Source organism: Delphinus delphis, chromosome 14 (genome assembly GCF_949987515.2).
Source record: "Delphinus delphis chromosome 14, mDelDel1.2, whole genome shotgun sequence".
In the NCBI taxonomy this organism is placed as follows: Eukaryota; Metazoa; Chordata; class Mammalia; order Artiodactyla; family Delphinidae; genus Delphinus; species Delphinus delphis.
The window spans coordinates 41,064,066-41,091,296 of NC_082696.1; the positions used below are offsets into that span (position 1 = coordinate 41,064,066).

The 27,231-nt window shown below is 35.8% G+C and overlaps 1 protein-coding gene across 2 annotated transcripts in view; it reads left to right on the plus strand.

Moving 5' to 3' along the window:
- Nucleotides 1-27,231, plus strand: part of MAN1A1 (mannosidase alpha class 1A member 1) — a 179,589-nt gene that overhangs the window by 60,326 nt on the left and 92,032 nt on the right. For both annotated transcript variants that reach the window (XM_060030030.1, XM_060030031.1), the window contains exon 4: nt 432-512. In XM_060030030.1, the coding sequence (XP_059886013.1) occupies nt 432-512 (81 nt within the window). The remainder of the gene's footprint in view (nt 1-431; nt 513-27,231) is intronic.

Here is a 27,231-nt window from a genome sequence, read left to right on the forward strand (position 1 = left end):
GTGGGAAGAATTCTAGAATAATGTTGAACTACCAGCAAAAGTATGAAGAGTCTGAATGGTCTTTCGGGAAGAAAAACAGGCAAATGAATGAAATAAAAGAACACAGAATAGAAAAATAGAATGTCCTGGGCCTGTCGCATCTGCACAAAGAATATTGAGTATTGTATCTAGTGTTGAATAGAGGGAGGAAATAACTTCATTTTATAAATATTTTTATAATTGTTATTTTAAGAGTCAAAATTTTTTGATCTATTTACATGTGTTTTGACACTGTTAGAAGGGAGGGCTTTTCCCTCTTGTGTATAAATTTCTCTGGGCAAGCATATAGGGTTAAACAAAATTTAAATATTTCGTGCACTTTATCACGGTGATATTTTTCTCAATTGTGTACTACCACTTATATATGAACCTCCTTTATTTTGTTTCCACAGAATGCTGAAGTTTCTGTTTTTGAAGTAAATATACGCTTTGTCGGTGGACTAATCTCAGCTTACTACCTGTCTGGAGAAGAGGTAAGATGAAAAGTGGCATATAAATGGGAATTATGAAGTGTCTTAAAATGATATTCTCCAAGCAAAGTATGCTTTTTATGGTATCCATTAAATTTTCACGTTTTGATGGGCCTCTAGCATATACTGAATTTCTTATAATAAGTACTAATTAAATGAGCACACTGGGAAAGTCTGACAGAGCATGTTGTCAGGAAATGTTAGGCAGTGCCTTTAAAAAAGGCTGGCTCCATTATGTTATGTATGGTGTGATGAAAACTACAAATTATATATGCCTATGGACAAAGTAAAGAGTTTAGTATAGTGGCAGGTTTGTGGATTTCTTTCTTTAAAAATTATTTTAATGTTAGTATAATATTAACTTAATAAAAACTTTTTGGAAATAAAGCTTGGCAAGTGAGATATAAAAATTAGAGTATTTAAGAAATTGAGGGGGTGAGTGAGATACTCAGCTTCCCAGTTAGAAGTCCTGTAGGCCAGTAACCCCACATAAAGTGCTTTGCAGCTCCTCCTAGGTTGGAGCTTAATTATCGCTGCTCAGAACAAAGAAGGAATTTTTAATTTAGCTGCCTTTTATCAATAGATTAAGAAAGGATTTTTGTATCATGCTCATGAAGAGCACAGGTGCTATTATCCTGAAAGGTTTTGGACAGCTTTATGAATAACAACCTAAGAGTCATTAGAATGGACCTCACCTTTAATTTCAACAGTGTTAAAAGCTGACATCAGGAAAAACAGTCACATATTTCAATTGCATATCAATCAGATTTGTGTTAGCCTGAGCAATCTGGCTGGGGGGAAGAGGGGATCTTACCTAGTGTACTAGTTCGTGTATTTCTATGCTCCTTCAAACAAATTTAAGCACAGCAGTATATGCTTAATGAGAAAGACTACTTTACTTTGTTTCTCGTCTCTCAGATGCTTTCCTAGTCATAACAAAACAGCCAGTACAATCTTAACATTCTCCTTCTTTTTAGATTTTATTCTACCATAGAGATTTTCAAAGTGTATAGATGGCTTCTATATTCCCCTGTATCTGTCCTGTTTGTGATAAACCCTGTTCTTCATTATCCCTCTTCTTCCCTTTTTCCAGTTGCACATAACTTCATTTGTTCATTTTGGTGTAGGATGTTCTAAACGCTAAGCCTGGGAATCCATATTTTTAAAAACTCATAATTACTGTTTTTTTACTAAAGAAGTTTCTGCTTTTAGAATATATGTCTTTGAGTATCCAGTGCCTGTGTATTCTCATTGTTTTTGGCGTGACATACTTAGGATGACCTTGGTTTTAACTTCCTTCATCATTTCTGTGGGGTGAGACAATTTGGAAGAAATAAGGACTTCATTGTATCTGGGCTCAGATAGGGTAATGGAGCATGCAAAGAGAAACAATTATGTATTTCTTCTAAATATGCATCATATAGATTAGGATACTTTTTTACTCATAACAGTATCTTAAGTTTATATACCTGTGTTTGTTTCTATATGTGTGTATGCTTACTGGAGACATAGATGTTTATATACTGATATAAATATTATACAGATATAGCTTGCCTACAGATAAAATCATCTGCCTAAGACATTGTAAGGATTTTTTTTTTTTTTTTTTGCGGTACGCGGGCCTCTCACTGTTGTGGCCTCTCCCGTTGCGGAGCACAGGCTCCAGACGCACAGGCCCAGCGGCCATGGCTCACGGGCCCAGCCGCTCCGCGGCATGTGGGATCCTCCTGGACCGGGACAGAAACCCACGTCCCCTGCATCAGCAGGCGGACTCAACCACTGCGCCACCAGGGAAGCCCTGTAAGGATATTTTTAAATTCTATACTTAGCTAACTTTAGTAAGAAAAGGACTACAAAAAACACCTCCATTGAAAATAATTATTCTTTTAGTATATATGCTTTGTCCTTATCCCTGTGCAAAACATTCATTGTGTTAATTATATCTATATTTTCTGTATTTTAATTTTATGATAAAAGTTACCTTAGGTATTTCCTTTCTTATATATCAATACTTTTCTTTGTTTCTATAGAATACATTTTTAATTTTAGTTCTTAAAGATTCATCTTCTTAGCATAGTTTTTGCTAACTATTCCCTAAACGTTAGACAGTTGGGTTGCTTCCAGTATTCCTATATTTTGAATAATGTAGCTATAATCAGCCAATAAATACATTTATCCTCTAAAGTGGGATTGCCAAGTGAGAAGCGATTAGTATAAGACTGTTTTACCATCATCTCCTGTTTCTTCCCCCCAATTATTACCTCATCACTGATGGTTGCCTTTCATTTGACCAATGCATTCAAGAGAATTAGCTGTCAGGAATGTGATCAAGGAAAATTATTTTACCCTAAGTCTGAGCTTGATCTATTTGTCTCCATATCAAAATGAAAAATTGGGCATTCGTTTAATAGAAAGAACATCAACATGGCCACATTATGGATTAGTTGGTTTTAGATTGTTGATAAAGTTCTATGCTACACAGTCTTTTATAGATCAAGGTATTACTAAGATAGTCTAGGAAAATTCATCTTCTTAAATTATCTCATAGAGGGACTACTAAATCACCATAATTTAACATTCTCATTTCATCGCTGAGGCTCAGGAGTATTCTGAGAACATCTTATAAATCACCATCAGAAGTATATAGGCCCACACTGATGTAAGTTCAAGATTCTTACGTTTATGTTACAAAAACAGAAGAGAAAATACCACTGACTTGCATTACTTGCTTCAGGAAAATTACAATTAGAAACACTGAACAATAATCAAGAATGTCAGTGGACCTCTAAACCTACGAAAAGAACAATAGGAACATGAAATACCTGTTGACATATACTTTGATTACAGGGACATATTCAAAAACTTGAAATGCCCTAGCTCAGTTAAAATATTTTGTAGTATTATTTTTTTAAAAAAAGCCGAGCCACAAGATTTCCAGAGTCTATATAAGAAATGCAGATAACCACGAGAATTACAAACGGATGGGATAAAAATAAGATGAATACCAAATACTAAATGATCAGTAATAAAAATAAATAAAAGAGATAGCATTGCTCTATTATAAGCTCAACGGAAACGAAAGTCCTCATTGGAGATAGTAAATAGCATCTAGAATATCATTACCCAAATTATGTTCTACAGACCACTAGTTTCTTTAGATATGGCAGGATAAATCTGTATCTGTATATATACTAAAAATAAATTTGGAAAAAGTTACATCCTATATTCTTTCTTAGAAATTCACAATTTACAGAAAAAGAAACTAATTTTTTTTTATCTCTGTATTTCCATACTTACTTAACTATAACCTCCCTCTTTTTTTTTTTTTTAATGTAACATCTGCTAACACTGAGTTACAAACATTGTTTCCCAGAACAAATTTTGGGAAATATTACTGTAGAATAAGAGTAACCAAAGCAAAAGTGATATTGAAAATTGGCAAATGCAAAACAAGACATTTCAAGAGAAGATGATACATGTAGAAAATAGCATGTATGACTATACCACATATTATTATTTGCTTTACAACAGAAATCAGTGGCTGTATTGAGCAGAAAGTAAACTTAATGGGATATAGTAATGCCGCAGACTCATAGAGAAGGCTGAAGAAGAAACTGGAACTAGCACTCTCAAGTTGCCACAGAGGATCTCTATGGCTCAGCAATCTCTCTGGGTCACCCTAGAATTAATAAACATGCACTAATTTTTTCCTACCCTTGTCAAGACACAAAGTTCCAGAAGAAAGAGGTCAATTGGCAGTTTTATTTAATGTGGTCCCTTAAGGATCTTAGGAAATGAAAGAGAGGATATGATAAAAAGTGTTCCACAGGGTTTGAATTCAGTATCCCATGAGGACCAAGTATAGATAATTCCTGAATAGGAAATTGAAGGCCCTATTGGAAGGGTAGGAATAAAAGATGTTTGGGAGTCAAAAAAAAGACATAATTCCACTATGATGAATAAGGGTGTCAGAGGAAATAGACAAGCTGTATGGAAACTGATAATTTAATAAAATACTGCTTAGGAAAGCTTTTCCTGATTTGAAAAACTACTTTATTCTGTAAATTGAGAGAGAACATTTAGAACTGACAAGGTATTTAATCCTCAAAGGAAACATTCAAGTAATATGTTTTAAGTATGTGAACTAGAAAAAGTCAACTCATCAAAGCTAAAAAGATTGAAGAATGAGCTTTCATTGAACAAAGGCAACAAGGGCATCTGACCCAAGACTGGGGAAACACATATAATAGATTTTTACATTAGATCAGTTTACTCTGCCAAGGTAGCCTTCATTCTGAAGGCAGCAAAAGAACGTTTTCCCAAATTAACCAAAAGAAATCCACTGCTCCAGACACACCACTACAAAAGATTGCTGAAGGACTTACTGAAAAAGAGAAGTAGCTAATACCTCTAATTTTAAAAATATCAAGGGGGAAAACATGAAGTGGGTAGGATTGTGGAGTAGGGAGGAGAGAAATAAGATTGAGAATGTGAGTGTAGTGGTAGAAAGATCTATTTTTTTCTCATAATAGGATTCAGACGTTTGGGGTGCAGGACATCAATTTTGTAGAGTTTGTTTAGTGATGATCCTTATATATACTTTAGATATTAATTTACTGTTTAGCATTCATTATTGAAACTTTATAAAATAAAGGAATATGATAAACTGAATAGGTAATATTTTCATTTTAAAAGGTTTAACTTAGCAAAATGATATTAGATTACAGTAATTTTGCTTAAATTTGTAATTGTTTCCGTGGTTAATGAGCTAAATTGTCTCATGTTGAATATTTTATTAAGATTGGAAGTTTATTTTGTACTTTAAAAGGGATCTAGGAGTACATGGAATCGATTCTAAAATAATGTACACTTTCGTCAAATGAAAATGCTACCTTTTTTTGGCCTATATTGAATTACAGAAATCATACCTACTCCGTAACTCAGGTTTTCTATGTGTCTCACTCTGTACAAAGCTCTATCCTGTATTTATAATTGATTTTGGAAGCACAGAAGTTTTATTAGCCATAAGAACTTTATCTCAGTAATACATGAAAGCAGTTCTGCAGTTTGCCAAGAATTTCAGCTCCAAAACCTATTCATGGCTAAGGTATAAGTGGCAGAAGCTGGTATAGATTTGCATCTGATAAATGTGGTAGACCAAATGAGAGGGCTTGGCACCTGAAGGAGAGGGAAACTCGGAAAATTAACTTATTAATGAAATATGTGTATCCCTTTTAGTTTAGCACAGTACTTTGCACATAGTAAGTGGACTACAAATTCGTATCAGTGAGAATAGACCTATTATGATGCAGTAACAACCTCAAAATCTCAATGGTTTAAGACAATACGCTCTACACACTCTTTATGCTTTGCCCATGCTGCATGCTCTGCCCACAGCTCTGCTTCTCATCATCCTCCCTCCAGAGCCCAGACTGGTGCAGCAGCTGCCATCTGAGTCATTTCCATTTGCCAAGGCAGGAGGCAGGGTGTTGAGGTGACAAAAGAAAACCTGGAAAATCACACACTGGCTTTTAACATGTCTACTGAAAAGACACTTGTTACTTCAGCTCTCATCTTATTGGCGAAAGCAAGTCACATGGCCACTGTAATTTAAAGGGTTGGGGGACAGGATGCAGTGTTACCACCACACGCCTGGGAGTAAATAGTGCTAATGACTGCCACAGTAGCCACTGACTTGGGTTAAACTGTGTAGCCTTCCCAGCTGCTAGGAGAAGCAGAAGATAGGAATTTGTGAAAAGAGGGGAATTTTTTCAAGGGTCCCCAAACTGGAATTAGTCTGCACCACAAGGAAAAGACTTCCATACTGTGGCCCTAGGGTAGTAATTAGAGAGTCATGCCTTGGGATAGGAAAACATATTCACTGACTTGTCAAGTAAAAGGCTACTCTTCTAGCACTTGTCTACAAAATTCTGTTTCTGTGAGAAACATCTCCTATTCTAGACTTCTCCTGTAACCCTCCAAATTTCAAACAGTAAAGTTGAGAAACCCAGGTAAACTATGCTATAGAAAAGGAATGCCTGTCATCAGTACTGCAGTTGTCTAGTGGGGGAGCTAATCATTGCTCTTCAGCAGCACCCTGCTGTGTTGAGCAGACGTTGTGGACCTGGTGCCTTTCCTCCAACCACTTCCTCTTTAAGTGTTTGCTCAGACCAGGAGCTTGTTGTTTTGCAAAACCTAATGTAAAAGATGAGGTAATATGTTTATATTTAGATTTATAGTGAATCATTTCATAATTTACAATGTCTGTTAAAACCAATACTTAAATCATTTTTATTGTCTGAATCATATTGACATAGATTTCTAATACTAAATTTGTGTGTGTATGTACGTGTGTGACTTAAACAAAAGCTGTACTTTTCTAGTAATATTTCTGTATTTTTTTTCTTTGAAATTATTGCAGTGTCCTTTAGGAAGGTATCATGAGGTACCTATAGCAAGGAACTTAAAATTTAATGGGACTAGTAGAAAATTCCTGAGAATTGTGATAATTTACCATCTGGTAAGTTCATTTACTTAGTGGATCAGCATATGCTTATTGAATACCTGCACTGAAGCACTGACTGCACTTGGTGCTGCAGAAACAGTGAACAAGAGAAACAGTCTCCACTGACAAATACTGATTCATTTAGATGTTATAACAACCCTGTAAAGTAGGAGTAGATATTGTTTTTATCCTCATTTTACATAGGGAAAGACAGAGCACTGAGTGTTAAGTAACTTACCCAAGGGCATACAAAGCAGCAGAGCTGGCCTTCAAAGTTGGACAGTCTAGCTACAAGACAGCAAGTAGCAACGAGACATTAGGGATCTCAAACATAGAAGACAGAAGTAGGCTATAGGCTTGAACTTATGAGTCATCAACAGCTAAATGTGAATAGAAGGGATAGAAGGGAATGGGGCTGCTGAGAATGCATATAGATTGAAAAAAGGGAGCCTTAACATTTCGGCATTGGTGAGAGGAAGGAGCTAGAAAAGGAGACTAAGAAGTGGTAATCCCAGAAGTAGGAGGAAAACTAATAAATGTGATTATCACAGAAGCAAAGGGAAAATAGTATTTTGAAAAATGATGAAGTATTCAGTTGTGTCAGAGGTTGCTGCTAGGGCAAGATGTTTAAGGACTGAAAATATCTTTGGACGTAGCAATATGGAGGTCACGGATGCCTTTACTGAAAGTACTTTTAGTAGAATAATAGCATATAATCCAAATTGATTTTGATTGAAGAGGAGAAGGTCTTTTAGAAGGTAAGGGAGGGTAGGATTCAGAGGACAGATAGCCTTAGGGAGTGGTCCCTCCTCCACTGCAGTATGAGAGGGTAGAGGAGAAAATGGGCACACATGTCAGTGACTTGGTAGATTTGGTGGCAAAGATATGAGATGTTTACTATGCGATGGCCCCTGTTAACTGTATGAAGAAGCATCAGACAAGGACATCTGAGGTTCACGGGGAGAGAATGGACATTTCAGATGAGTGTGTATAATTTGAAATTGTCATTCTAGAGAGGGTTGTGACTAGAGATACATGGTAGAATTTCTGGACAGTATCTACGTGGGTGACCATGAATTCATGGTGGCTTCAATCCTCAGGTGTATGATATTTCTTTCTCCAGTAGTGCTCAGCAGTTCAGATACAAGCATAGAGAAGGTAGTTGGTGTGTTTTCATTGAGTTTTGCTAGACAGATGAGACAGAGACACCAAAAAAGGTATGGATTTTATGGTATTGGCAAAAAGTTTCATTAAAATTATAGACCATAAAGTCCAAGAATGAGTATAAGACAGTATGAAAAAAAACCGGTGAGTGATGGTTAGAGAGAAAATGGACTGGTTAAATTGCCTGATGTTTAGTTGAAGTAGGATAGTAGAAGTAGCAGTAATTTAGCAGATGACTAGAAGCTCTGGAAGTTAAGGCTATATAGTGGAATATATGAATAAGATATTTAAAAAATAGGGAAGTCTTGAGTGATGTCATAATCCAGGATAACATCACAAAACTGAGTGATTAAGGAGGGATTTTGCCAGAAGCTATCTGCATAGCTTACTGTGCAATATATTTTAATTGAAAAAAAAAAAATAGGTCTTAAAAAAAAAACAACTTTCAAGCATCAGTGAATTATTTTTAAATTTGCTAAGATATAAACACTACATAATATTCATAAGTCCATATGAAAATATGTACTGAACAAAGGTTACTGTTTAAACAAAAAAGAGAAAAATATTCATGCAGTATGAAATTTAAATATATGATTGTTGGACAAACATTCATGACTCTAGAGCCTTAAGAAGTCAGTACAGATTAGAGTTGGCAGTAGAAATGTAAACAAAATGCATGTTAACTAATTAGATTAAATGCAACTATGTACCTATGCAGAGCTGTTTCTTTTAAGCTATAACTAGATGAAATTGTATCTACAATAAATTTAGTAAATTTGATTGTAGTGATGTGAATTTGTTTTGAATTTCCTTTAGTCCGTTCAAGCTGCTGTATGCTATAGTAGAATACCATAGACTGGGTGGTTTATAAACAATGAACATTGATTTCTCATAGCTGTGGAGGCTGGGAAATCCAAGATTAAGGTGCCAGAAGATTTGGTGTCTCGTGAGGGCCAGCTTCTTGTGTCATAGATGTCCATCTTCTCTAAATGTCCTCACATGGCAGAAGGGGTGAAAGAGCTCTCTAGGATATCTTTTATAAAGGCACTAATTTCATTCATGGGGGCTCCACCCTCATGACCTAAACACCTCGGAAAGCCTCCACCTCCAAATTATCATCACATTGGGGATTAGCATTTCACATATAAATTTTGGGAGGACAGAAACATTCAGTCTATAATAGGTGCCTTCTAAAGTATGTCTTGTAAAGATTTCATTTACAAAGCTTTCTTGTGTTACCATTTTATGATGTAGATTTATAGTTTATGTATTTAATGTTTTTTTCTTTAAAATGTTTTAGAAGATAGTTCATTGACAAATCTTAGGGTTAACTATTCTAGTAACTTAAGCCATTTCTGATACATTATGAAGTGTTTCTCCAAGAGAGATCTGTTGATATATCTGGATATACAACCATTAATTTTGCATTTGGAAGTTCATCTTATAATTTAGCTGGAAATTCTTTTACATTGATAATAACGTAGACCTAAGCCTTGAGGGTAATGTTTGTTTTTAACTTAATAATTGATCTTTATTTTAATCTGAGGTATCCCATTCCTCTGAAGCAGTACAAATAGTGACTAATTCCAGGGTCCTGCAAAATGAGGAAATCCAAGAGGTTTAATGATATGGGCATAGAACACAAGAATTTTTTCACAACTCTTTATTATAAACACTTTTGTTTTTCATTTGTGCCATTAGATAGAAGGTTAGGGTTAGACCAGATAAGCAAAAGAGATTGTCACGTTTGTCTTAGAAGTCCCATTTGGTTGATGCATTTATTTGTTTAATCTTATTTTAACAGATATTTTTAAGTTCTTCATATAATAATCGTGATAGTTGCTCTAATTTATAAATTGCTGCTAACTTCTGTGTTTCAATTCTTACAGCTAACTTGGTATTAAAATTATTAAATAGTGGCTTCTTACTTTAGTCTTGTGTCATGCACTTCCTCTAGTCAGGTAGAAAGTAGACTTATTATTCAATTTAGATTTAACTGTTAATTCAAATAACAACTGTAGCATGTGTGTTGAGTGTTTTTTTTTAATATCTTTATTGGAGTATAACTGCTTCACAATGTTGTGTTAGTTTCTGCTGTACAACAAAGTAAATCAGCTATATGTATACATATATCCCCATATCCCCTCCTTCTTAAGCCTCCCTCCCACCCTCCCTATCCTACCCCTCTAGGTCATCACAAAGCATCGAGCTGATCTCCCTGTGCTATGCAACAGCTTCCCACTAGCTATCCATTTTACATTTTGTAGTGTATATATGTCAATGCTACTCTTTCATTCGTCCCAGCTTCCCCTTCCCCCACTGTGTCCTCAAGTCCGTTCTCTACGTCTGCATCTTTATTCCTGCCCTGCCACTAGGTTCATCAGTACCATTCTTTTAGAGTCCATATATGTGCATTAGCATACGGTATTTGTTTTCCTCTTTCTGACTTCACTCTGTATGACAGTGTGTTGAGTTTCTGCTATCTAATCTTTATGACTATATAATGCATTATGACTAGACTTAGAATAATATTAACCCAGAGTTTAACTCTGAAGAATTAGGTATAGTGGACCTTAAAGCTCTATCATCTTGTCAGGCTTGCAGTTATTAACCTGTTTAGTTGCTTATGATTCACATCTTTATTCATCAAATATTATGTGCCACCTATGGTAATTTTGAGCATCTGTTATGTGCCAGGCTGTGTTCTTGTCTCTGGAGGATTCAGTGATGAACAAACTAGACAAAGTCTCTGTTCTCATGAAATGTACATGCTAGTGAGATAAAATATTAAAGAAGTCCACAGTGTAATTTCAGATAGCAGTAAGTGCTGTAAAGAAAATACAATACAATCATGTGACAAAGAGTGACAGAGAGAGGGGTAGGAAGAGGAAGACTACTTTAGGGTGAATTTAGGGCGCTCAAATTGGACTAACACCATTGAAGATTTGGAGAAAATAACATTCTAAGCAGAGGAACCCAAGAGTTCTGAGTTTATGGTAGATTTCTTTCTTTTCTTTGGGACAAAGAAGAGGAGGAGGAATGTGATGGTGATGATATTGGTGATAATAAGACCATTTTTTGAGGGTTTATTGTGTGCCAGGTGTACAGTATTAATACTGGAGAGATTTCATAATTTCCATGTTGTAGTTACACTGAAGCTCAGACCGGCTGATTCCTGAGTCATGTAGGAATTGGTAGAACTGGAATTAGACCCTGCTCTGTCTGTGCCATAACCCTGTCCACGTATTATTCCCAAAGCCAACAGGGTTAGTACCACAGTCTTTCTTTCTTATGTACTTGCTCATCAGTTCAACATCTAACCCTTATGTAATGAACTAGCTGCAATCCTTTATAACCCATGAAATCTTCCACTTCCTAAGCAACAAAGAATAACTGATATTTGAAAACTAAACTATGATATGTTAACACTTATGAGTTTATAACAGATTTTTGAAATTATTTGAAATTATTTATTCATCACATTCATGTGTTTTTCCAAAACAAAATTTTCCTTGAATTTTTCCAAATTCTTTGAGTTGCAAGCATTCTCATTTTCCTTCTCTGTGTTTTTATTCTTCATTCCCTCACCCTCTTCATCAGAATAAAATGCATATTGAGGACAGTAGTAATTGATAGCACTGAATGATGTAGATATATGCAATTTAGAAAAAAGAATAGTATTTTCAAGTTTTGAATCATATTTTCTGATACAGAAATATGAAGGAAAAAGGTAGTACATTGTCATTTCAAATTAAATTAAAATAGTTTGGTTTTATTAATAGACATAAATTATGAAGGTTTACCAATACAATTGGAATGCTTTTATGTAATTAGAAAATTCCAAAAAGAACTTGAAAAAGCTCATAAATCTACCATATGACAAAAGCACTTTAATAAATTTCTCCTGACTGTGAATAAAAATTTGGAATCCAGTTGCCTACTTGCTTTTTATATTTTACTCACTTAGACAAAGAGAAGGAAAGCTCATATTTATTGTCATATATCATAATAGTAACTGCAAAAAAATGATTAATATATCTACTTCTCATAGTCATTAAGGATTTGCAGTCAACCATTTTCTAGTATGTTTTCCTTCCATTATGTTAACTGTTGTCAAAAGACAAGACTCAAAATCAGGGCCTTGGGTTAAACTAAGATTAGATCCAGTGACCTGGCATTCCTCCAGAAGTTTTTCCATTGTGGAATTTCAAGATGCTACCTAAATAATGGGGTTTAATTAGTACTCAGATAAATGGGTAGTTGCCACACTTTCAAGGATTACCAGTCTCATGTCACCACTGCCTGGCGTGCACTTCCCACTAGTTTTACTTATCCATTCAATGTATTCCCCCCCATCCCCGTGTCCAGACAGATGCAGAATAATCACTGACTCTCCTTATAAATACTCAAAGTAAAATACCAACACTTTGACTTCTTTCTCTCCCTCTTCCCTATCAAATTAGCAAAGACTAAAAACCACGTTAATACCCAGTTTGGTGAGAGTAGGGCAAAAATTTGCGCAGACATTGCTGAAGGGAATGTAATTCAATACAGTTGCTTTGAAAAGCTATTAAGTACTATATATATAAGAAGATCCTTAATAAAGGTATTCATTTAGTTCTAGTTATTCAGCATTGGGGAATCTAGCCAAAGGAAATAATCCAAAATGTAATCAAATTATGCCTAAAGCAATTAATGAATATATTTTATATACTCAGTAAATAGGAAGAAACATCTCAAATATCCAATAGTAAAAGAATAGTGGAGCAGATTATGGAATGCCCACATAATGGCATGTTGTACAACCATTAAATTTGTTTGTTTGTTTGTTTTGCCGTACATGGGCCTCTCACTGTTGTGGCCTCTCCCGTTGCGGGCACAGGCTCCGGACGCGCAGGCTCAGCAGCCATGGCTCACGGGCCCAGCCGCTCCGCGGCATGTGGGATCTTCCCGGACCGGGGAACGAACCTGTGTGCCCTGCATCGGCAGGCGGACTCTCAACTACTGCGCCACCAGGGAAGCCCCAACCATTAAAATTTATGCTTGTTTATTTACTGACATGGGCAAATATTGATAAGTAAAGCAAGATATAAAATTTAATATGTATATGATTATTTGTGACCTCCTTCACCCATTTCTCCCACCCTTCACCCCTCCCATTTCTGACAACTACCATTCTGTTCTCTGTATTTATGAACTTAGTATTTTTGTTTGTTTCTTTGTTTTCAGCTACAGAAAACAGAATAATGACATAGGAAATTATTCTTAAATGTAAACAACATTTGCTTATAATTGGTATATGATCTTTCCCCTGTCTTTTTGTTTCTCTATACTTAGGTTTTTCACAGTGAACTAGTGCTAATCTTATGATCAGAAAAAATTAAAGGAAAAATTGTAATAAACTTGAAAAAAATCCTTACCAAACTTTTGCCCCTAGGCTTCCTCAGGATTTAGTTGTTCTAGCCTTTTTTAAGGTTTGAATTTTTTTAACTTTTCTTACAAGAATCCAGCTTGTGAAGTCTTGAAAGTCAACTTTCTCTCTTTCTCTCCTTTATCTGTTTCATAAAGAAAACGGCTTTACTCAGTGATAATTGAATTTCCTTCTTTATAGTCTATTTATAGATTTCCATTTCAGATGGTGGGTTTGTTTACAGCAACATCCATTAGATGTTAATATCATCCTCAGTTCACATGGAAATGGAGGTGACAGGAAGCTTAAGTAAACAGATTGCTCATAAATCCTTGCACAGTCTCAGATCCAACTACTTAGTCTTTGTATTTTCAAGAGCAGTTTAAAAAGACAAAAGCTAATTATAGTAACAAGATTTTTTTGTTACACACACACACCTATCTAAAGTGTGATACAAAACAGTATGTAGAGTATTTCATACCCTTAAAAAAAATATGTTCATTGGAAATCTCTTTGCATTTTCCATCCTCAACCATTTAAAAGCCGAAAGAGTGGAATTATTTGTGATTATTATTATAGAGTCAATAATAAAGTTTATGTCCATTACTAACATAGAAGGAAATCTGGGACTACTGAGGCATTTGGCACAATCCGTGACTTTGTCTTTCTGTACCGGATCTAATTGAAAGAAGGTACTAGGGAAGACATAGCAGAGAGCCTTTTTCCTGTTGTTACAGCAGTAAATATCCCTTAAGAAACTTCAGAAGCAGGCATGCTCGTTTGAAGAAGAAGAGAGTAAGAGAAAAGCTGTTCAGTAATGAGTCAGGGGAAAAAGAAAACCTTGTCTGAAATATAAAGGAGGTAACTATAAAGAGGGGAACATATAGTCTACCAGACACTCATGAGAGTTCTCAAAGTCTAGATTCGCTTTATGAAGGAAACCCAAGGTAATTAGAAACTGTATTTTTTTTAATTTATAATATTTACCTTTATATTTTAAAATCTAAAGCAAATATGGCTATATGGCTACATGATATGAATTGCTAGAGCTTGCTTATGGGTACACAGATATTGGAAATTTCTATATTTTGAAATACTTTATTTTTAAAAACTGTTTGGGGGAATCCATAGATGTGATGAATAGCCAAGTGTCTTCTTTCACTGCACTCTGTTCTCACCCTAAAACTCTGCCTCTCCTTCCATTTATGAGGATTAGCTACTTACCTGTGATCCTGTAATTGGAGTAGACGTCTGTGTAATGATCTGAGGCTCTCACTACTTAAAATTGTATTTCTAAGGAAAGTTGCCATATTTTGGACCTATAGGTAAACCATCTGCAAACAGATGTCTACTTGAAATATTCATCATATTGGAGACATCTACCTAGTGAACTTAAGTAGCTCTTATGGAGTAGAAGGAACATTGCTCTTAGAATCTAGAATCCTGGCTTCTCAGACCCTGTTTAGTGGTTGACTCACTGCATTACCTTGAGCGAGCCATTTTATCACTTTGCAGATTTTTTTCATTAAAGTAATGGAATATGAAATAAATGTCTTTTAAGCATCTGCTAAATTCAGTGTTCTGGAGCTATGATACACTGATTTTCAAGTTCACAGAATGTTATACATTGGAAGAACAGTGTGTGGGAGAAGTTTCCTCCTCATAACTCAAAACTTCTTAACTTACTTTTGGGTGTAAGCACAGTGATTCCTTCTGATGAAATGTAGATTGGTGCTTCATGATATATGATGTTTAGGTAGTCCAGATACGTAAATACCTGGAGTGAAAAAGAAGTAAGAAATTTGGGCATCTTTATGCTCTGGAAAAACCTTGTGTCCTATGGAAGAGAAATTGGCTGGTTGATAGTGGAAGGGAGATGCTAAAAATTAGAGAAGCACTGCAAAGAGAACAATAAACTGCTATAGACACAAACAGTTAGGAACATGCACTGATTCTTTACTTATGAATACCTACAGTCTTAACTCCTTCCTTACCCAAAATGTGAACGCAGATTGCTTTCCATTATAATCAGATCTCCCATTTTTAATGACAAACTCAACAAGAATTTTGGCAGCGGTAGCAAGAAAGAAAAGGATTTATATACAGCAAAGCTGGCTTTCAGGTGTAAAGGACACAGGCAAACAATTATCTGCATGCAAGAACTTGGGGAATATTGTTTCCAAGAGCTCTTCCTGATGAATATACCAAGCAACAAGCTTCAGACAACCAGAAGGCCCCATATCGTGTGACTCCATTTTTATGAAATGTCCAAAATAGGCAAATCTGCAGAGACAGAAAGTAGATTAGAGGTTGCCTAGGGCTGAAGTGGTTGGAGGAAACGAGGAGTGACTGCTAATGAACATGGTGTTTCTTTTGGAGGGATGATAAAAATGTTCTAAATATTGTGAGAGTCAATTTAGTATGACTATACTAAAACCAGCGAAATGTATACTTATGGGTAAATTGTATGATGAAAGTGTTAAAAAGAAAAACATTGTAGCTCTGAATTTTAATTGAAAATATTAGTAAAAACTTATGAGATATTTTATCTTAAAATATATAAATATGCATGTGTATCTGTGTGTGTGTGTGTGTGTGTGTGTGTGTGTGTGTGTGTGTGTGTGTGTGTGTCTCCCCTGAAAAGGCCTAGGAACAATGAATCATCCCTAGCACCCAGATTGGGTCTTGAATTCCTATTTCTTACTAACTACGGTTTCCTGGAGAAATGGCTGAAATAGAAAATTTACAAGATTATTCTGAAACATCTTATCAAACCAGGTAACAAAGATGCTGGCAGAGACTGCTAGAGTAATATAAAAAGGACACAAGGGCCAACTTAAAAGAGTCTTCCTCCAGCAGAAGATGAGCATTTTGAGTTTCAGTAAAAATAAGAAATGTAACAGATTAACACCCATTAAGTATGTTTAAGTTGGTAACTTCTTAATGATACTAAAAAGCAAAAACAATTGGTCACTTTCAAAGAATGACAGGGAAGCAATTTATTACCTTGAAAATTGAATCAAGCCTTTGACTGTGTGAACTGTATCACTGGAAACCAAGTAATAGATAAGCCAAGTATATGTTAATAAAATTATTTCTGTTAATAAACGAAAGTGAAATGATAAAAGTAGAAGCTCACCCATTTTTACAACCCCTGATGAGGTAATGGATCCAGGCCATGATTATCAAAGCTGCTGACTTCTCAAAAGGAAGGCAAACCACATGTGTGCCTCCTGATAAAAGAACATATCACCCAGAGTCTTGTCAAAGGGATCAAGTCTCTGGATCCAGCTTCCAATTTGTCAAAAATACGGTGAGAAGAATGTGTTGAACTGCACTACACATGTGCAGAATGAGGCTCCTAAGGTTCAAATGACTTAAATTTGTCCAGATAAATTATAAAGAAATGAAAGGGGATGAGCTGTGACAGGGCGAGAGAGAGTCATGGGCATATACACACTAACAAACGCAGTAAGGTAGATAGCTAGTGGGAAGCAGCCACATGGCACAGGGATATTGGCTCGGTGCTTTGTGACAGCCTGGAGGGGTGGGATGGGGAGGGTGGGAGGGAGGGAGACGCAACAGGGAAGACATATGGGAACATATGTTTATGTATGACTGATTCACTTTGTTATAAAGCAGAAACTAACACACCATTGTAAAGCAATTATACCCCAATAAAGATGTTAAAAAAAAAAAAAAGAAATGAAAGGGGAAAAGGGGGGGGCCTGTGGTTTAAAAAAGGCTTAGAAGTAGTTTTTGTTGTTGTTATTTTTTAAAGTGGGCAAGACTATCTGTCGTGTCGAAGGATGTGCTGTTGGTTGATAAAGAAATATAAGAGAATAAATGCCAGGATGTGGTTACTTTTGGAGAGAGGGAAAGAGTAACGACTGGGACAAGGCACACAGAGGGCTTCTAGTGGGGCTGACGAAGTCCTGTTTTTTGACCTGGATGGTAATTACTAGGATGTGTGTCTTGACACTAGGCTATGCATTCTGTAGGCATGTGTGTCGTGGGTGAGAGGATCTATATCTCTGTGTGTCTTTAGAATTTAAATATGTTTTTAAATAAATCAGTAATAAAAGAGATTACCCAGAACAACAGTCAAGCTTGGTGAAATGAATTTTGGATCTTGGGATGTATTTTGGATCTCTTTCTCTCTCTAAAAGAATATTTAATGCATTTGCATTAGCGTGATGTGTATAAATTAGAGATCATATTTCGCATGTAGAACAAGCATAATTCAAATGTACATGTAAATATTCTACATGCCTTAAAGTTCTGGTTGAACAGGTATTTTAACTTACAGCATTCATCTTTTTACTTTATGAAACATTACCCAAATAACTTGAAACAATTTTTCATTTACCACTTTTAGTAAATTTTCAAGTCATAAACATACTATATACTTAATAGGATGCACTATGATATGACATATATTGTATAGAGAACACTAAACAATTTTTTCATTAATTCATTCTCATTTTACAGCAAATGTTACTTTTGTTCAGAGTTGTTCCAAAACTTGGTTTCAGCAGTGTGGAGTAGTGGTCAATTGACGACCACGGACTCTGGCACCAGCCTGTAGCATTCAAATCCTAGCTCTGCTTCTTGCTGGCGTTGTGTGGACATAATTAGGGGTGATAACCTTTCCAACCTCAGAAGCTTGTTAGAAGGATTATGTGACTTAGTAAATGAAGACAGAAGAGTCGCTGGAATATATTGAGTGCTATATAAGCATCAGCTATTTATTACTTGGCCAAAGTCATTTATGCATTTCAGTCTTTGGGAAATTATATGGCTGAAAGCCTACTTAAACATTCTCATTCCTATCATCCCTGAACTTGGGCGTTCTTACTAAATGATTGTGTTTTCTCAGAGGTTCTCATCCTGTTTAAGCAGCTTAGTATGGGGCAGTAGTATAAACAAAGCACGTTGTTCACATTTTATAGTTTATGTCTGAATATTCGCTTTCAAATACAGTTAGCATGTTACAGGTAACTTGGAGTGAAATCTCTTTTATGTTCTTTTTATCTTGAAATGTTATCAGTTCGCAGTATAAGTGTATATTATTGCAAGAGCTATAAAAGAGGAAGATGTTTAGGAAAGGAGGAAGGGAGGCAAGAAAGAAAAGAAAGAAGGAAGGGGGGGAAGAAAGAAAGAAAAAAACTCATGGGGAAAAGGAGTGACCTTGAAATATTTGATTTGCAATCCAGTTTAACGAGATGCGTGTGGTCTGTGATTATAATTAGCTGTGTGATTATTTTATTCACCTATATTTGTATTTCTTAGTGAAAAATCTTTATCATGACATTTCAAATGTAAAAAGTTATTCAACCAGCACAAAACCAGTATGTTGATCCCCTCCACCCCAATTCTAGATTCTAACCAATCATTGACAAACAAAGCTTAGCCTGTGTGGAAAGAGTTTGGAAAGGCCTTAGGAAACTTAAAAATGTTTATGTATTTAATTTTTCCAAGTTTTCTGAGGAATCTAGACATCAAGAAATATTTACATATATCCACTAGTTTCCATTTCTTTCCTGTTGATTTCCTTATTAAGAACTTTAATGAAAAAAAGCCCAAAATATAGCCTAAGAAAATTGTACATAAATCTTCTTCACAGTATTAATACGAACCATGCCTCATTTTACAGATATTTCTCAATTACATTATTTCAAATCTACAGTATTGGCCTAACTCTCACAGTTGAAAAATAATTGTTTTGTTGTTTTTTAATGTGTTTAACCTTGTATGACCAGTCTTACGCTAAAACAGGATAATTTTACCTGTGAACTACCAAAAATAGATACAAGAACTACTTTACATATAAATGGCCCTTTAAAACAATACTATTGTGTGCTGATTTGCCACAGGGTCCGTATGAAGAGAGAAAAAACTAATAAATGCCGTGTTGTGAACCAATAATTAGATTCTCAATGTGTTGTAAAGTACTCACAGGAGGTTCGTTCTTGGCCTCATAAATCTGACCGTATCTTTCCATTCTAATGCTATTAAGTGACTTAGAGACGTGACTTAACAGCAAAATAAGCTCCTGAACCACAGTGGCAAGCACATAAGACTGAAATTATGCAGTGATGACTGCTACTCATTTAGGAATTGGCTGTCCCGCTTGCTCTTAAATACCAGGCAAGCAGCAAATGGAGAGTTGGCGGTTAAACTGCAAATTCAGCATCACATGGCTTAATACTTCTTGTGCTATTTGTGAAACTTGAAGATTATTAAAGATTTTTTGCTTAGTTCACTACAGAAACAGTATACATTATACCTGTGGCAATAAATATTTTTATTATTCTTTCCAATCAATTTATTTCCCATTCGTATTGAATTACCTGAGTTCACCTAGTTCAATGCTTCTCAAACTGATGTGTATCATATTTCCCAGGAAGGCTTATTAAAATGCAGATTTATGGGCCCCACTATCAGAGTTTCTGATTCTGTAGATCTCAGTTGGGGCCTGATAATTTGTATTTCTTATTTCTTACAAGTTCCCAGGTGATCCTGATGCTGCTGGTTTGAGAACCACTGACCTAATACCATGAGTCCCTCCTCTTGCAATTAACAGGATTCCTTTTTTTAAAAAAATGAACTCAGAAAATAGACATCCAGATTTGGCTTTCACCATTGTTTGCCAAACCATGTCATAATTTGCTGGATCAAAAATTGAGGGCTTCCCTGGTGGCGCAGTTGTTGAGAGTCTGCCTGCTGATGCAGGGGATGCGGGTTCGTGCCCCGGTCCGGGAGGATCCCACATGCCGCGGAGTGGCTGGGCCCGTGAGCCATGGCCACTGAGCCTGCGTGTCCGGAGCCTGTGCTCTGCAACAGGAGAGGCCACAGCAGTGAGAGGCCCGCGTACCGCAAAAAAAAAAAAAAAAAAAAAAAATGAGGGAAACATTTTCTCTATTGGGAATTATAATAAAGCTCTTTAACTAAAATCTGACAAATGTATCAAATTGAGCATAAGCTATTTGGGGTTTCATTTATATTAAAGACAACTCCAGTTAAATAGAGTTGCCCTGCAGATAGAAGAGTCCTGTCATAATCCCTGAGGAATGTGTGACACAAACTTCTATCATTACTCTCATATATAATGAAGATTTTTTTAAGAGCCTTTTGAAATCTTATTTTCCCAAAGTCCAAGATCCATGTTGGACTTGGCCAGAATTTTTGTTTGTTTTTCTTTTTTATCCCTAAAAAAAAAAAAGAGATAGTTTCCCTTTTCTAACCCTTATAAAGAGATAGTTGCTTTTTCCCAGGGTCTTCAGTCGTTGTCTTCAACGGTACTGTCTGTAGTGATAAAATTAGGGCCAAAGTAAGAATACCCCACTCTTATTCTATTTTGTTAACAGATGAAATTTTCAGTGTTCATGTCAAGTTTTAATCCAGTGCATTGCTGTTTGTTTATTGTTAAAAGAACTTGACTCCATTTCCTTTGCATCTTGACTCTGTGGGTCTGCTGCCTGGCCCTTCAGCTGGATTGTGGGCTGCAGCGCCCCCTCCATTACTTCTGATTACTCCCCTTTTATCCGTGATTGCCATGTCTTCTACTTATTTTCCAGTTTCTTTGAGATATAACTGACATATAACATTGTGTAAGTTTAAGATGTGCAAAGTGTTGATTTGATCACTTATGTATTGCAAAATGATTACCACAGTAGGGTTAGCTAACACCTCCATCACCTCACATAATTATCATTTGTTTTTTGTGGTAAGAATATTTAAGATCTACTCTCTTAGCAACTTTCAAGTATATAATATATTATTGTTAACTATAATCACCGTGCCATGCGTTAGATCTCTAGAACTTACTCATCTTCTATACCCTTTGATCAACATCTTCCCACTTTCCCCATTGTTTGCACCTGCCCTCCTCCTCTAGCAAGCATAATTCTACTCTACTTCTATGAGTTCAGCTTTGTAAAATTCCACATATAAGTGATATCATACAGTATTTGTCTTTCTCTGTCCATGAGTCTTTTTAAAAGACTATTCCAGTGCTTTCTGTTGGAGCTGGTTCTTTTTACAGATCTAATTGGTCAGTTCTTAACTACTGTAGGAGATTCCCATCTGAATGATAACCTTCAAGATGTTGACTAGTCACACACACACAAATGTACATTTTATTTACATAGATCATATTGGGGTAAGCCTGCTTGGTCTAAAGCTGAATTTGAGATCTTCAAAAACACCTAAATGATAACTTTCTCTACAGTTTTGTACAATTGTTTTTCCATATATCTGATACCTTTGCCAATTTTACATGGTCAGACTAATGGCAAGGATTTGTCTGATTACCTTGTGAAGTACTACAACATTATTGTATTTGTCTTCATTTTCTTTTTGGAGAAGAAATGGAAGTTATTACCTGGGCCTTCCCTGTATATCATAAAATACTACTCTGTGAATGTTTTTGTCACATGAATGAATGAATGTTGTCACACTTCAAAAATACGTGTTATTAGGAATCATTGACCACAACTCTCTCGTTTACTTATGTATTCCAGGTACCTTGTGCAATTTAGCATGTAGTTCATAAGCACTCAATGAATATCTGTTGAATAAATGAGTTGACATCTTTAAAAGGTCAAAATTACAGAGCAGGTTCCTTTTTGGAAGCTTATAATTTAGAAAGTTTAAACTATGTTAAGGTGTGTGTGTGTGTGTGTGTAATTGCTTTAAAATGCATTCAGATAGTACAAGAGTGGCCACAACTGACAAGATAAATTATGTTTCATATTAGTTATTATTTATGCTCATATTTTAAAGAGGAAGTGTCTCCCAAGTTATTTCAATTGATATATTCAAAACTCTTCTAATATGAAAAGTAGTGAGTTATGTGACATTTTATATTCTGATGATGATCATTTTTAATAAAAGGCATTGTTTCATTGAATTACTTATGGTACTGTAAGAATATAACACTTATCTATTAAAAACATAGTAGTGCTATCGTGAAATAGGGTATGTGAATATATTGTAAAACCTCTTCATTTAAATGAAAAATATTTAATATGCTTTCAGTCAAATTAGTGTAATCCAGGGGTTCGCAAACTACAGATGTGCTCATTCATTTCCATTTTGTCTGTGGCTGCTTTGACCCTACAACTAAGTGAGTGAGTGAATGAGCGAATGCCCTCTGACCAGAAATTCCACTTTCAAACATTCAAACTGAGGAAATAGTCATGAATACAGATAAGTATGTACAGAGATATTTATTCACTGCTGTTTGCAACATCAACACAGTGGAAACCTAAGTGTCAAATAATAGGGGACTAGTATCTAAGTTCTGACATATTCATACACTAGTATACTATATAGCTGTTTTAAAAAAGATGTTGCAGATATCTATGCATTGATGTAAAACAGGAGGCAACAACCGATAGCACAGATTCAGTCTGAGACCTGTTTTTGTACTACCAGAGTTAAGAATGGTTTTACATTTTAAAAGATTATAAAAGAAAAAATTTAAAAAACATGAAATATAGAGAATGTGCCTGGCAAAGCCTGAGATAATTACTATCTGACCCTCTACAGAAAATGTTTGCTGACCTCTGATGTAGAATGATGTATTTAATGTAGATTAACTGGGGATGAATTTAAAACATTACAAAATAGTATATGTGGGAAGATGCCATTTTTCAAAAGAAATGCAATCAATACCATTTAGAAGATAGATAATTAAGATGTTAACAATAATTGTATTTGGGTGGATAGGATTGATGGGGCTCTATATTTTTTGTCTATTTGTCTAATTTTACGATTTTTCGATAATGAGAATATATTCATAGTAGAATAAGAAATTAAAATTTTTAATTTTGGCATGGGAAAAAGAATAGGGAAAAGAGAAATTCTCTGAGTTATAGAATGCAAAGGTATGTTTCTCTATTCTGTAGATGAGGAAGCTGAGGCTAAGAGAGATTAATCAACTTGCTTTGGGGCACACAAACATAAGACAGAAATAGCCCTGCTTCCAAATTTTATGTCCAGCAGCATCACCCTTTGATAACTTGAAATGTTCACCCATCAACTGACATATGAAATTATGAACTCTGTGCCCAGAGGCACTTTGGAGGTATCCATGTATAATAAATAAATAAAGGAGGGTGATGCAGAAATCAAAAAACACCAGTTAAATGGGAATAGATGCACAACCAGATAAGTTTACATTTGCTTAGATAGAATGAAAAAAGAGTGGCTAACATTTTACATTTTTTTTTAAAAAAGCAAACAAAACCTATGTAGACATAGGTATTTAGTTTACTTTGTAAACTTACAAACTATTACTCCTAAATAACATACTAATTAGTTGCTTTTTCATACCTATAGAGTTAGTAGTTCAAATGTAGTCATCTGACAGAAAAGAGGGCACATTTCCTGATGCTCACACCCTGCACTGTAAAATAGACACAGAAGAGACATTTGACTTATCCTCAGGCCCTGGTACAGACAACTGTTTACAAAATTAGGCCGCAACTTGGAAGGAGAGCAAATACACTACAACAGTGAGAAGTCTTCATTGTAATTAACGGTTAGCTAATAACAGAAGGCAACAGTAGGATTATAGAAAGCAGACGTAAAAGCTCAGCAGTTTTTGGACCATTTAGCGTGTGGACAAAAAGCCTAATATGCTTAAATTATTCCTGAGGGAACCAGTATCTTACAGCAAAGAACAATGATGATGATAACTATTATGCTCTTTCAAAAGCACGTGTGCATTTAATCACAATCATCTTGTGATTTGGAAGAATGATCCCTATTCACATATTTAGAAACTGAGGCAAAGAGGGTGTTAAGTGAGTTCTCAAGATTGTACAGCTCCGTCATCTGATGACCAGGAACTAGATCTTCTAGCCTCAACTCAGTGTTGGCATGTGATGCTGATGCTGAGTCATCAAGACAGGATTCATGTAATTGCACTAAATCAGAAGAACAGATAAACGTGTTTGTAAAACCTATACAAATACAAAGGTTAAACTATAAACATTTTGATGCTCTTTAGAAGTGAGATTCAGTATCTGGAAAAATTCACTAGCAGAGAATGCCTCATAACTCAAAAATGCCAGACAATCACAATATATTTGCATAAATGAGGCTGTTTTCTTTCATTTTCTTCTTCTTATCTTTCTTTTGAACAAAGGTTTCTAAGCCTGGATTTTGTATATATCAAATGATTTGTGATGTTTACCTACAAATGTAATAATAAACAAAGCAGTCCCCATTTTAACATATGATATCACATATTAACAACCTTTGTGTGGTAGTTTCCACAAATTCTATTAGAAATAATAGCCAGATAGGGTACGTGTTTTCATAATTCTCTGTCTCTTTAGCAGGCATTATGTTTTCTTAAAAAAAAAAAGATGTTTTCTTTTTGGTGTAAGATGTATGTTCAGGAACTATGTGGCATACTTACCTAATATTAAATATTATTAACAATAGACTGCATATTTTCAAAACACTATGTTGGCAACTTGCCCATTTTTTTAAACTTAAATTGAGGTGGAAAGATCAGCTCAAAAATCCATCTTTAAGCCCTGTGTGATGACTTGAACTAGTATGCTGTTATTTACTGTTCTTGGGCCAATGCTTTAGGAGTTAGAACATCTAAGATAACACAGTGTGCAGTACACCTAACGATAATTCTAAGAGTGAGAGCTATCTAGCCATTGGTTTTCCTCTCCTTTTCTGTGCATTTTTAACTTCCATATCGAATGTATGTTAGAAGAAGGACATACAACTTTCTATTACCATACTACTTCCTTTTCCCCAGCCCCACCTCTGCCCCATTTATCTCTAGAGCACATGTAGAGAAATTTTCTTCTTGAGGAAACATTATTTTAAAGGACCCTAATTATTTCTCAAGGTCTTTCCTTCAGACAGCCATTGTAATGTTTCTTGGCGTTGTCATTTATGTATCTTTGCCCTTACAACTCAGAAAATTTCCATAACCAATGAGAACCACAGCCTTTCTCCCTGTCCCATCTCTCAGAATCCTGATGATTAAGAAATCCTTCCACTTGTAAATGGGAGGCACCAAGATGGTAAGTGTTGGGACTTTCTTGATCCAACTGATGTGCTTTTTTTTTTTTTTTGCGGTACGCGGGCCTCCCAGTGTTGTGGCCTCTCCCGTTGCGGAGCACAGGCTCCGGACGCGCAAGCTCAGCGGCCATGGCTCACGGGCCCAGCCGCTCCGCGGCATGTGGGATCTTCCCAGACCGGGGCACGAACCCGTGTCCCCTGCATCGGCAGGCGGACTCTCAACCACTGCACCACCAGGGAAGCCCACTGATGTGCTCTTTTAACCAACCCTTTAACTTGATAGTTAAGGTCATTAGCTTGCCTTCTTTCCTCTGTTTCTTATCATTTTCTAGAACCTATTAATCTACCTCTCTCCCCTGCTCTCAGTCAGGCTCCTTCTTCTCCCCTTCTGCTTTATCTCCTATCCTCCACCCCATTAACCCAGAGTGTGCACAAACATGTATATACTCACCCCCAAATAAACACACATCTGTACCCACAGAAGTTTTGCTCTCCCCTATCACCTAACTCAATCTCTTTTTGTTTTATTTCCCTAGTTATAGCCTATATCACTCTGTTTATTCTCTACTTATATGTTGCTTCATATTGTTTTTTCTGGTGTATGTTTTATGTTTATGTAGTTTTATATGGCTGATTTGCCTTCCTGGTTGTAAGCTCCTTGAGATCAGGGATCTTATTTTTCTGGTGTATCTCCCTTACTACACTGGGAAACATGTAGTTAAGTGCTTCTTAAGTCTGAAAACCACTTCCTATGGAGCAGGAAAGTACCTTAGAAAGTGTCTTATCTAGTGCCCTCATTTTACAAGCGAGAAAATGAGAGAAGTGAAATGACTCATCTTTATTGTGGCAGAACAGGTGAGTAGTAGACCCTGAACTAGAACTCGGGCCCTGTCCTGTGTGTGTGTGTGTGTTACCAAGCCACCTTGACTCTGGCTTACGCTCAGGGAAAGCACTGGACCACTTCCAGGAGTAGGTGGCGTTGGTTTCTGCCCACATGGATGCTAGTGATGTCGACCTTGAACAATAGCCTGAAATTCTTCCCAGTGTTTCTCCCCATTTTTCATCTTGCCCTCTTAACTTTATGAAAACTTCCCCACTTGAGAGCTAGGGAATGAAATTGAACCCTCAGGAAAAAAATAGTATCAGGATATAATTTTATTAATTCATTCATCAACATTTATTCATTTTGACTAGGGGATAGTATAAAAGCAAACTTTAAAAAAGTTTCACTAGCTGTTAATTTTTTCATGAGAATAAATATCTTTAAAAAGCTAGCTAAGTCTAAAACGCCTGTTCACGAAGAGCATTCTACATCTAGATTTTTTGAGTTATATTTATCAGAAGTTTTTTCTTTCACTTACACTTTGTGCTTTCATACATTAGAAAGTCTAAGGTACAGTTGTATTGATTCTTCTTGGTTATAACCTATGATTACTGGCAGGTTAGCATGCATATATCCTTGTTATTTTGAATAAACAAGTTGGGGAGATTTTAATGCTTTAATTTTTCAGAAAAGTGAAGAATACTCTCTTCATCTAATGGCCTAGAGGCTAAAAATTGAATTGTACTGAATCACAGGGAAG